General features: G+C 39.1%; 1 protein-coding gene across 2 annotated transcripts in view; it reads left to right on the top strand.

Moving 5' to 3' along the window:
- tec (tec protein tyrosine kinase) overlaps window positions 1–9293 on the top strand; it is a 16183-nt gene extending 6890 nt beyond the window's left edge. The window contains exons 6-18 of one of the 2 annotated variants that reach the window (XM_022191630.2): window positions 1190–1242; window positions 1340–1539; window positions 2235–2300; window positions 3548–3602; window positions 3797–3879; window positions 4509–4642; window positions 5348–5422; window positions 5500–5671; window positions 6637–6853; window positions 6931–6995; window positions 7072–7190; window positions 7289–7446; window positions 8352–9293. In XM_022191630.2, the coding sequence (XP_022047322.1) occupies window positions 1190–1242; window positions 1340–1539; window positions 2235–2300; window positions 3548–3602; window positions 3797–3879; window positions 4509–4642; window positions 5348–5422; window positions 5500–5671; window positions 6637–6853; window positions 6931–6995; window positions 7072–7190; window positions 7289–7446; window positions 8352–8435 (1481 nt within the window). In that variant the 3' untranslated portion in view covers window positions 8436–9293. The remainder of the gene's footprint in view (window positions 1–1189; window positions 1243–1339; window positions 1540–2234; window positions 2301–3547; window positions 3603–3796; window positions 3880–4508; window positions 4643–5347; window positions 5423–5499; window positions 5672–6636; window positions 6854–6930; window positions 6996–7071; window positions 7191–7288; window positions 7447–8351) is intronic. The other variant, XM_022191631.2, reaches the window with a different exon arrangement.
- The last annotated feature ends 4037 nt before the right edge of the window (window positions 9294–13330 follow it).

Here is a 13330-nt window from a genome sequence, read left to right on the forward strand (position 1 = left end):
AGTCATGTAGCAATAAGACCTTTTTATCACCTTTAAGCCCATAGTTTTGGTTCTCTTTTTTTAAGATAAGGCATGGGAATCCATTGCGTCTGTGCATGGATTGGTAGAGTTGTGAAAAGAAGAACAATGCACAATTTTGGCTTTTGTGGTGGCAATAGGAGCAACAGTTACTACCTTTAAAGGAGCTATAATTGAAGTAGCAGCTGCTGGACGAACAGAGTGGGAAGTTCTCCAGGAGTCCTGTGCTGTGTTTGAGTAACTATAAAGAATCATCATGAAACTGTACTGCGGTCCAATTTTTAACCTGTAAAATAGAGTAAAATCACAGACAGCCTTTTAGAGACATTGACGGGATTCATGGTTTTTCTTCATTTAGTTCGAGAGGCAGTCAACAATCTACGACACATATCAGCAAATAGCAGTATGAACAGAATCGTATGCACATTTGCTTTTAAGCTTGCGTTGGTCCGTGCAAGAGGATAGAGACACTAAAATTTTGCCTAAATACTGGCCTGTGGTGTCTGGAACTACTGTGTACCTACAGCAAGTCACAAGTGTTTAATAAAGTTTAATAAGTTAAAGGTGCAGTGTCTCTGTTACCCCCAAATGCTTCAAAGGCAAACTAATTATCGACACATTCACCTTCAGATGTCAACATGAGATTTAATTTAGACTGGAGGAGTTTTTTTTTTTTAAAATTTAGGTTGTATTTTTTAACAGTATCCATCTAAATGTACTTCTGCTTTTGGTAGGTATCGAATGATTCCGTCACAGGGAAATTACCGGGTTCTGCTCAAGGTTTTTTCCTGTTCAAAGTGCGTTTTCCTTGCCACTGTCGCCTTAGGGCTTTGCTCTGGGGTTCAGGCATATGGGTTCTGTAAAGCGTCTGGAGACAATTTGACTGTAATTGGTGCCATATAAATAAACTTGAATTGAATTGTATTGAAATTATGATGTTTTTTGCAATACAGAATCTGAAACCAAAGCATGAAATTGCATTTCTAGTGCTAAATTTAACTTACTCATTCATTCGTGCAACTGATAAGGCTCAGTTGTTGATCAGTAACATCACAAACAGACCTGCAGTGAGAGGTCAAGAGGTTGCAGTTATCTAACAATCTGACGATAAAACAAAAAAAGCAAATGTTCAAAATTTGTGCTTGACTCATTGTTTCTGTTCCTCTTCTAGTTTCAAGGAAACCTTTGCCCCCTATTCCTGGAGAGGAACCTAAAGAAGTGAGGGTAACCGCTAACTACACACACACAGATTCATGAGTAATGTTATCTATCAATATTATCACAGCAACACCCATTAGCTTTACCATTCCTTGCTCTGCAGTCTCGCCCTCCGCCTCCTCCCGTCCGTCCTGATTCTGAGAATGATGACGAGGATGAAGATGACGAGGAGGATGAGGTGGTGGTGGCTCTGTATGACTTCCCGGGCACCGAGCCCCACGACCTGAGTCTGGTCAAAGGAGGCGAATATATTATCCTGGAAAAATGTGACGTCAACTGGTACAAGGCGCGCAACAAGTATGGGTGAGTATATCCAGTTATCACTGGTGGACTGTCACTGCTGTTAAATACATCCAAGGTTTTATATAATGGGTGTTTATTTCCGGTGGTCTGTGAAACAGGAAGTTGCACCAACAGAGTTGCATTTTAGGAAGAGGCTAAAAAGTTCGCTAGCTAAAAAGTTACTCTTCAGTCTTAAAATCTTTTTTTTCCTGTAAACCTGAAAATTCAATTTGAAAACACAGAAATCTCATTACAAAGGAGTGGTGTGGGTTAAGTGTTGCTCAGTTAATGGCATGGCATTCCTTGAATTTCTGCATTTTTTGCAACTTTTCAAAAGTTTACCTCAAACTTGCTTGACAGTTACACAAAACATGACTGCTAACATAAAGTATCCGCATGTTTTTAGTCCTCTGACCACAGGGGGCAGTAAGAAGCACATTACGCAAACTGACAAGCCACACAAAGGAGAGATTTGTGGTTTACAGTATATCATACTTTTATATTTTTTGTTTTATCAAACGTAGGCCTGGTCATTTTATGTCAACACTGACAGATGTACTTTATTGTTATTGTAGCTCACTGTCTCTTACATGTTAAGTCTTTGTGGATTAGAAACAGTCAGGTTGATCGCTGACCATTTGATGCTGCTGTTTCTCTGTGTTCTTACATCTGTATCCATGTCCTTGCGTGCTGTGGTGATTGGTTTTCTTTCACAGCGAGGAAGGCTACATCCCAAGTAACTATGTAACTGAAAAGACATCCGGAAACCTGGAGCAGTTTGTGTGAGTGCGTTAATCATTTCCCAATTTAAAATTACACACTGATGTAATATTTGATACTGGCTGAATCCAAATGAAGGGACCTGTACACACTTGTTGACTTTACAAACCTGTGCAAATAAAGGTCTGCAGTAAAGAGGGCTTTCTACCATTTATCAAGTCTGTGTGCACACTTTTTAGAGACAAGTTGTGCCAACAAACCAAAGAGTTAGACACATTCAGCATTTCTAATAGCACATATTAGAGGCGGTAATGTCTGGCAGTCTTGTGTGTGCCATATTTTGGTTGTAAGTCCCCTACACTGTGTAATCATTTATTAAACACCATAAGCAGAAAAAAGACACTGAGCCCAACAGCCCTGATCAGCCCCAACATTAAAACTGATTCATTGACAAGTGAAGTGACTATTATCAATCTTCTCATTACAATGCAATGCTTTGCTGGAAAAGCTTCATGTGGATATTACATGAAGCTCCACTACCCAGAGAACCCAAAGGATCCACTGCCAACATCCAGGTTCCAAAGACCAAAGAACACCTTCAGAGGTTCCCTGTCCATGTCTCGACTTTTCAGAGCTCTATTGGGAAATCTAGACAGTATTACGCAGGTTGATTTAATCTTTGGCTGACCAGAGTATAACTTCCATAAAGTAATTATGGTGGATTCTTTGCATTATCTGGCCCAATTACCATTTACGTCATAGTCAAAAAAACACAAAAACCTTGATAAATCCATTAACAACTACACTAAAATAATTCAGCACACCAATCTGCCTCTATAAACACTTTTAGAAGCATGAGTCAACCTTCCCCTCCCCTCTGCTATTCACACATGGCGCAACCAGGAGGCATAAGTAGGCCAATAAAGCACAACCTTTTACCGCAGAAAAGAGGTGAATAACTACATGCATGCTTGCATGGTTCAGCTGCTGGTTTATGTTTGATTCATCAAGTACTTCGCCTTCATCTTGTTAAGCCATCCGTTAAGTTATTGCTCTTTTTGAAGGGGAACAACAAAATGACTCCAAGAATACTGTTAACCGTACAGTTGTTGCACTCTGGTGACTAAAGATGAAACATGCAAATTATATGGAGAATTGTATATTTTACTCTGGAGACATTTTCCCATTCAGGCCCAATTTATGTTGGGTATTTGGATTCATTCGGTTTGCATTTCTAAAAAGTCTGACCAATATCTTGTAAAGCTGATGGAGGATTGGACAAAGACTAATTTTTGTTTGTTTGCTCTAGTTGGTACAGTAAAAAAGTCAACAGGAACAAGGCAGAAGAACTTCTGAGGAAGGAGGTTAGTCTCTCTTCCCTTTATTTGCTTCTTCTTGTCTTCTGTTGTTCTTCCCTTCCCCTGTATGATTCCTTCTTCGACACTTCATTCTTTGTTTCCTTTTTCCTTCTTGTACCCTCCCATTATTCTACAAGTTTGAGGTTTTTTATTCCCTCCATCTTCTCTAGTTGTCAGCTTCTGTTTGTATGTCCCTGCAGGACAAAGAAGGAGCCTTCATCATCAGAGACTCCAGCACAGCAGGAACCTACACCGTTTCTCTTTACGTCAAGTCTGTCGCAGGGTAATGAAATACATGTGTGTGTCAAACTTGTCATGTTCATACAGACAAAGTGTGTTTGTTGTGCCAAATTGTCCCGATGTTGGGGAAGCAGCCACCAAGAGTTTGAGGTTCTAATCCTACAGCCTTAAACATAAAGGAAATAACCACAGCAAATACAGTTCTATGCAAAGATTTTACGTGTGTGCAGTAACATGAGGAAATTAAATGGGTGTGAGCAACATTTATCTTGAAATTTCACAGGTTCTACTCAGTTCTTAAGGTACTTCGAGGTTGTTCTAAGTAAGATAGAGAACTTGCCACAGTTCTTCTGTCTCTTCAGGTATTGCCATATTGACTCCACGATGCTGGGATCAAGGTTCTGGTTTGGCACATGGTTTGGGCTGTTTTAGTTTGAGCGTTTGTCTTTGACTAGTTTTGCACCATTTTTCAATTGCTTCAGATTGGGTTTTTGGACTTCGCTTGGGACTGCTTTTAGAGCGAGTTGTAACCTGGTGAATAACGTTGCAGACCTAATCTTACTTTTGATTTCAAGGTTCAAGAGTTGAGTTTGATAATGACTGACAACTTTTAGACCAGTGGTGATAAAAACCCGTGTACGCTGCAGTGTTGTGATGTTGTTGTGTTTGTAGGGAGGGAGGTGCAGCAATAAAACATTACCACATCAAGGAGACACAGAGTTTACCCAAACAGTTTTACCTGGCTGAGAAACACCTGTTCAGCTCCATCCCCGACCTGATCGAGTACCACAAACACAACGCAGCAGGTAAACGACACACATACACGGTCAGCTAATACTGACCATTAACCAGCTAGAAATAAGTGGGTTTTATGAATTATCATGAGTTTAAGCTTAGGTTTTCCTCAGTTTCCAAATGAAGGGTGCATACGGATGAGTAGTTCAATCACTGTCATAAAGAAAATCAGACAATTATTTCTGTTTCTGTTGTTTTTGGTTGTGCCGAATAGTGTCATTTTGGTACTTTTGTTAAGACAGCAGGTCTTTTAAATCTGCTGAAGGGTTTGGGGCCCAGATTTAATCATTCTGTATAAGATTTCAAAGGTTCATGCTATAATTTCCCAAAACTCAAATATATATATAACAAAAATATAATCAAATCAAGAGATGTGAGGAGCTTTAATTAGCAAATATTTGAAATTTGTAGTGAAAACTTCCAGAATTTTAGATGAGATTTTCCTGACAGAATGGGACATCTCAGATAAATAGGTCAAAGCCTGTCCTAAAGTTGAATTTCTACTGCTTCTAGCTGATAAATTGTGCAATTTTTGAGATTTTCTTAAGTATAAGATACTTTACAAACTTGTTTTCTGCTATACTGACAGTACTTTTCTCATTTTACTCTTTTCTTTTTTATTAAAAAATACAGAATACTTGTCTTAAATAGAGAAATAATTTTCTCCAGACTGATGAAATGCTTCTAAAAGTTAATATGTCCTCTATGTGTCTCAGGTCTTGTAGCCAGGTTGAGATATCCAGTCGGAAAACAAGACAAATCAGCTCCGTCCACTGCTGGATTCAGCTACGGTGAGTCCCAACAGCACACAGTTTGTTTTTCTTCAAACAAAGCTTTCTGTCTTACCTTTGAACCGTTTCCCCTCCAGAGAAGTGGGAGATCAACCCCAGTGAGCTGACCTTCATGAAGGAGCTGGGCAGCGGTCAGTTTGGCCAGGTGAGGCTCGGAAAGTGGAGGGCTCAGCACAAAGTGGCCATCAAGGCCATCAAGGAGGGAGCCATGTACGAGGAGGACTTCATCGAAGAGGCCAAAGTCATGATGTGAGGATGGGAGAAGATGGAGGGAGGGAAGAAGTAACGAGGGGCAACTAAAAAGAACAAAGATGTTAAAAAAACAGTGAGATGAAGAGGAAAAGTAAGACAATTACAACAGAGAGAAGACTTAATGTATGAGGCAAAGGCAATTCAGAAAATACACAAAGACGTGAGGAGTCATCTTTGACCTCTGCCTCCCTCTAGTGGACATTATCAGTTACTGCAACAAGAACACAAATCACAAAGTCATTTAACAGCAGGAGGCCCGTTCGTTATAAGAGTAGAAATTTAACACAACAGTCTCAAAATGAGCACAAATCATAATCAAAAATTAGCACATTGCTCACACTTTCTAGATGTATTTAATTGGTTTGAATCTGCTGGACGAAGAGCTGCTGCAAATGAAAACTCCAAAGTTAAGACAGACCAGAATAAAGTCTGAAGAACCAAAGGGTGGGCTATACGTTTCTATACATGGGAAAAATAAACATTTTATGTTGGACAACCGTTTTTATTTATATAATTTGCTCAATATGATTACCATTGTTTCGAACTTGCATTAGCACAGTTGAAGGTATGTTTGTAATGGCGTTGGTGATATGTATCTTGAGATGATTTGTGTCTTTCATCTTCACCTGATACACAATGGCCTTCAAGTGCCCCCAGAGATAGCATCAAACGCACCTTCTCAGGTATCTGAAACATAAAAAATATACATTATACATTTTTCTATGTATGGAAACTTATGACCCACCCTGTAGAAATTCCAGCACCTTGTTGATGGTAGTTTCGCCTTCAAGAGGAAAGAAAACAAATGTGCTGGTCATAACTGATCTGCCAGAATGACACTGTGTTGTCCTCTATGAATGCAACGGCCAATTATTTTCTTTATCAATTCAACGGAAACTATTTTCTTTGAATTGAATCTCTCTGTTGCAGCCTGAGTCTGTACCGTCTTATGTCCTCTCCAGGAGACTGTCCCACCCTAAACTGGTGCAGCTGTATGGAGTGTGCAGCCAGCAGAAACCCATCTACATCGTCACCGAGTTCATGGAGCAGGGCTGCCTGCTGAACTTCCTCCGGCAGCGGCGGGGCAGCTTCAATCTGGGGTCCCTGCTGAGTATCTGCCTGGATGTCAGCGAGGGCATGGAGCACCTGGAGGCCAATGGCTTCATCCACAGAGACCTGGTAGGAGCCATTCATCCCAATAGGTTCTTGATTTTGGTTCAGTTCTCACTCTTTCTTCTCCTTTGCTTCTTCTGAAGGCTGCCAGAAACTGTCTGGTGAACGATGCTCTGGTGGTGAAGGTTTCTGACTTCGGCATGACCAGGTACGATGCACTTATCTTTTAGTTACAAAGACTTTCAGCGGGTTGGAAGATAAATGGTAAACGCTATCTTATGTAGATACGTGTTGGACAACCAGTACACCAGTTCATCGGGTGCCAAGTTTCCAGTGAAGTGGTCGCCTCCGGAAGTCTTCAACTTCTGCAAATACAGCAGCAAGTCAGACGTGTGGTCCTTTGGTGAGCGCCAATAAATCACCAGCAGCAACTTCACATCTCAGTCGGCCTCATGCACACAGTAAAATCTCACTGCTCTAATGAAACCTGCCTGTTTGCAGGTGTGCTGATGTGGGAGGTTTTCACTCAGGGCCGCATGCCGTTCGAACAGAATCCCAATCATGAGGTCGTTTCCATGGTAACCCAGGGCCACCGCTTGTACAGGCCCAAAATGGCGACACCCACCATCTATGACATCATGTATCTCTGTTGGCACGAGGTAAACGTTATTTTTCTAAGTCTGTCTGGGTTCAATTTACTGGCCTTTTTTTTGACTGAAGCATGGTAAGAGAAGTATTCACATACTTCACAAATTAAAATATCTAAAGATTACAGTAGAAGTCCTACAGAAGTACAGTATTATCAGCAAAATGTACCGCACCCTCAGAGCTCCAAAACCCACTAATTGGTTTGAAAGGCATTTTTTATTCAAAAATTCACCAAATTACACCATTGATCAGACCAAGAAAATTTAGAAACTGGAAGAAAATTAGCAAAATTTTTAATTTTCAGCAATCCTTGATCGAATCAGTGGCGTGCTCTTCCATTTCAATTAACCAAATCTAAGCTGAAAATCGTGGAATTTCAACAAAAGAATGTTATTTGACATGTCTCATTAAAAATTTTATCAAAAATTAATCATTTGTACAAAATTTGGTAAAAGACAAAAACACATTGCACATGGTACACTCTGGGACAAAGTCAAAGTTGAAAATCTGGTGATTTTTTTCTGTTTTCAAAGATTCTGTCTGATAAATGGATTTTGCTTATGAAAGAAAAACCTAGCCTGACAAAACCTGCTAGCTATATTTTCTTTTAAAAAACAAGTAAAGCAAAACCTCTTGTAGAGGTTGTAAAAATGTCTGTTGTTTAAACATCTATAATGCGTAGCGCCTCCATTTTTTCTAGTGTTGGTATCAAAAAATGGTCATAGAGGCAGAAAATGACAAAAACGAGAAAGACTACAAACATAAAACATACATAAATAAATGTAACATGGCTCCAAAATGGTAAACAGAGGAGGACGTTGGCATTTAGAGGATTAAAGCCAAGCAGCCAGTTTAAAACTCCTTCTGCTGGTCTTCTCATAAAGTCTAACTTCACTTCTGTGTCTTTTGTCTGCAGAGACCAGAGGAGCGACCAACCTTCTGTCAGCTTTGCCTCATGATATCCGACGCTCTGGAAAGTGACGCCCCTCCACCGAACTGATCGACATTCCTAACTACAGGAACCTGACGACCCTTGGAGGTTCTGTGGCGACCGTCATCTGAATTATGCTACAAAAGGAAAGGCCAACCATGACGCTCACGGTGCTTGGAATGGACCAATCATACCACGTGTACATCGATGTTCGTCCACCAACCACCTTTGCTTATCCGGAAGCCCGGAACAGGACAACTGACAGCAGCAAAACTGCATTCACAACGCATGTTGGATTAGTTTTAGGGTGAATAACACCAACATGAACGTACAGAAAACAAAATGACAGGATCTCGTAATGGACACAAGAACCTGAATGTGCAGCTGAATTGATTCAGGATCTGCCGAAGGGTTTCCTCCTCGCCAAACATGTGGACAAGGAGGCACAAAAACTGTTTTAATAAATCTGTTCAACTGTGTGAACTGTCCAAGGACTGTCACCATGTCATGTGTGTGTTTTTGTGTAATTTACCTGCACAACAAATTTGTCTCTATGCGATTCCCGTTATATTCTGACCGAAGAGTCCATATGGTGCTTTTTAATGTTTTTCTCTTTCCTTTCATGGTACATTCAGGGACCAGTTGAAAATCTGGTGATTTTTCTTCTGTTTTTAAAAGTTCTGGTTGATTAATGGTCATTTTGGGGATTTTTGTGAAAGAAAACATGCCTTACAAAGATGTGAGCTTGTTTTCTTGAAAGCTTGTTGACCTTGTTGAGGTTGTAAAAATGTACATCCATAGTATGTAGAGCCTCCATTTTTTTCGGTCTCGGTGGCCATCAAAAAATGGCTACCGAGACCGAAAATGACAAAAAGAGAAAAATTACTAACATAAAACACACTGGACCAATAAAATAAATGAAAGATGCATGTGCTATAGTGTTTTTGAGAATGTTAAAGGTCTTCAAACTGTTTTGCCACCCAAACCCCAACAGTTAAAGACTTTTTAGACAGATGCGAATATTTAACTCAATCTGCTTAAAACAGCTAAATGCTAATGTTCACATTTCCACCAAATTTTGGGTCAAATCTCAACCAAATTTGCAAAAACCTGATTGGATGAAAATGAAAAGTATGTGCATTTACAGCCACTAGTGGAAAGTTAATATTAAAGGACCCAAATTCGGATTTTGGGGAGTTTTCTCTTCTCCAGTGTGTTATATTGCTGCTTTTCGTGCATGTCACAGGTTTCCTCTGTTGCTTATCTACGTCACCATGTAACGCATTTGTACAACATCAGTAAATACAACAAGAAGGCGCTACAAATAATGCATTTTTCCAATATTAAAGCAGGTAAACACACTTTAGCTGAGCCAAATAGTATAAATTCTGTAAATGTGCAGAATATGGGCTCCTTAATATCAAAGTACTGTAGAGCAAAAGTAAATGATTTCACTGTGATTCAGTCACGTCATCATGGAAAAAAAGCACATGGAAATTCCGTTTGATTAATAAGATGAGTCGAGCATCTCTATGAGGCTGTATTTAGACACAACAGTGCTAACATTAGCATGCTAACATTTAGTGAGTACATTAATGCCTTCAAATAGAGTTGTGTCTACTGTATTTATGAGAAAATTCCACATAAACACCCTCCTTTTCTGGTATTCACAACCTCGTGAGTGGAAATTTTCTGAAAACTCCCAATTTATGGCATGTTGGTTCACATTTTCAGAAATGCCAGAAGCTATAAAGGTTAATTTTCAGTGCATTTTAACTCAGACTGGAAGGAGGAAAACGTTGGTCTTCCAACATTTTTATTCGTTTCATTGTTCCCCAAAATCCATTTTATTGCCAAGTCAGTTTTCCTAGGTTGATCAAACTTACTTGGCAATAAAACAGATTCTGACTGTTGCGTTTCCTCTGTAAAATTAACTGCTAGCTAGTTTGATAAATGGTTATCCTCTGTGGCTTCTAAACACTATCAGTAATGTCCATGTCACTATCCTGACTTTAAGTCCAACAAGAACCTGTGATGAAGAAACAAGTTTGGGTCAGAAATCCCATAAATTTAGTTAAACTGCAGCAATTCTTCCAAGAGACGGGTCAAAGATACAATCAGAAGCTTAAGGACAGCTACCAAAAGTGCTAAGTTCAGGTGAAAATTGACATTTATTCAAATAATTGCTGGATGCATATTTTTGACACAGCAGATTGTATCATAGTTCCAGAATACCACTGATAAATCTATAAAAGAACCAACATGCATGCTTGGTTTTTGTGACAGATGCTTGGGTTTCATGATGCTATCATTGAAAATTTAGAGGTGTGGGAGTCATTGGATACTCAAGGACTGTTTGACAAGTGTTTGAGGAACTGGGCAGGGATGTGGGGATGTGGAAATGATTAATAGAAAATATTACTGACACTAAACGCCTTCATAAACTGCTGAATGCTCAGCATTATAAAGACTTTTACCACAAGCCCCTTATTATTTGAGGAAGTGTGTCTGGTTTCCATAGCTGGATCAAAGCAAAGACACTATTTGACTGATTCTCTTTGAGGGTGGTAAGCTGTTCTTTTCATTGTCACTTTTAATTTTTACTTGTAGATCAAGTTTGGATTTAAGTTTGAAATTAAAGTTCAGTGTGAATTTGCATTAGTTGCTAATTTTATATTGATATAAACTGTTTTTAATGTAAATGGGTTTTATCGAATCCAATGTGCTTTTCATGTTGTGAAACTTGCATTTTTGTTTGATCAAAATTTCAATCCAAATTTATTTCAAATCCTAACATGTCATCTTGGGGCATGTTGAAGGACCTTAGAATACAAAGAACTTAATAAGCAATATGCTTGCTGTCACAAAGAACTGCTAATAGACTGACAAGCCTATTGTTAATTTTCTACATAACTAATAAAGTATTTGTATTTTCCCCCCATCACAAGTACCTTGACTTTGATCTGGATCCACTGAAAGTAAACCGTAGTGTCTACAGATACGGACCGTACCCGTAGCCTGTGGCCTATGGATACGGCACTTTACCTTACCATAAATATTAATGAGACGTACATGAATATTAATGAGTCGGCTGATGAACGCGCTTTGTGATTGGCTGGTAATCCGACGTACATAAATATTAATGAGCCGGTTTGGTAATCCGAGTGATGAAGGCGCTTCCGTGATTCGAGGTGAATCTGCGTGCCGAGCCTGTCATGTCAGTCATCTGCTGTTCTCTTTTCTATCATGCATAATGTCTTATAAATATCATTATCTGACTTTTTCACGGACAGCGATTTGGGGGTTGAAATCGGCACTACTATTAAAAATAGCAAAACTTTTTATTCACGTGATCCTGTTCTAAAAAGCACAAACAGCAAACAAAACAAATGGCGGAACTAACAGCCAGCAAACGAAACGTATTTTTTTACCTTCAAAAGTAGCGACAGACTATTACATATTAACAACCTAAACAAAACCCTGACGTATTTTCTACGTCTGTCAACACAGACACTGCACGTCAGTCACTTTAATGTTAGCGGACTCTGTTGAATGGCTAATTTACATCACCACAAACAAATCTCACAATATCACAGTAAATCGAGTTTGTGGGTTTTTTTAATTCATGCCGAATTAAAGAGCTGCTCCTCACCATTCACGAGTGTTTGTTTCATATTCGACATCCTTAACTTTATCTTGTAAATTAGCGTCCGAAATTAAATGGGAACATTTGCAATGGAGTTCGTCAGCCGCTTCCACCACTGAACGCGGTAAACTCATTAATAGGAACTGGACTTCAAACAATTTAGACACGGCGTCTAAAAGCGTAAAAACTGCAATGTCTAAAGTGTGAGAGGAGACGGTGTATTTTTGGTTAAATTATACAATGTTCGCCGTCAAAGTCATTCATATAAACTGCCTGTAATGTGCAGCAAATAGTAGTTAACCGGCGCCAGCTCTTCAGTGACCTTAACGGGTCCGTACCTCTAGTACAGATGCTACGGGTACGAGTCCGTACCTCTAGTACAGATGCTACAAGTACGGGTCCGTACCTGTAGCATCAACCGAAAGTAAACTGATAAGAAAATGGAAAAACAAGGAGGTGGCATCTACACTTTTTTTTTTAACCATCGTTGACCATCTGAAAGCAAAAATAATCAGATATACACATTAAATACAGTGTCAATATTAAAAGCTATACAGTTTTTAGTTGGGTCATCAGCCAACAGCCTGTTTCTGAATATTGACTATTTATTGCACTTAATGTGTTCTCTACATTTGGCTGTCAAAATAAGACTGTTAGTCATATGAATGTGATGAAACCACAGTGAGGAACAGAGCTGAATTTAGTGGTTGAAAGAAGATTCACAGCCAGCACATATGCAGCTGTTCTCTGATGTGTTTGCATTTTTCATTTCTGTGAAACTTCCGTGTTAATACTAAGACATAACTGTTAGTGTTAGTTACTGTTAGTGACTGTTGCTATGATTCTCAACAAGACATCAATGTTGGATAAAATCTGAAAACAATATGGCAATGTACATGACCCTGTACTAAAAGAACGTTTAAAAATAATTGCCAATACCAAACATTAGCAATAATTAAGCTTACTAAAAAAATACTTACCAGAAAAAAATAAAATTGATTATTTAAAAGCAATGGAATAAAGGATTGTCTGTCTTGTGATTACTTTTTTAAACGGCTACATTTTGGCGAATCAAAGGACTGTGATATATTGAGCTTCTACCCTATATTGAATTATTATAAAATAACACAGTTGGCTGTTCCTTTCTTATGCGATGCTCTTGTGTGACAGGTGCAGGTACATTTCTACCACCTCCGAGGTTTGCAAAGGTCTGTCACCATTACTTAGCCTTGTGAGTAGCACCTACTGTGGATTGTAAGCTAGTTAGCTGGACATGCTAACATTTGGAGTTCACAGTACAGTGATAAACAGTGTTAAA

This window comes from Acanthochromis polyacanthus, chromosome 23, assembly GCF_021347895.1.
Source record: "Acanthochromis polyacanthus isolate Apoly-LR-REF ecotype Palm Island chromosome 23, KAUST_Apoly_ChrSc, whole genome shotgun sequence".
Classification (NCBI taxonomy): Eukaryota; Metazoa; Chordata; class Actinopteri; family Pomacentridae; genus Acanthochromis; species Acanthochromis polyacanthus.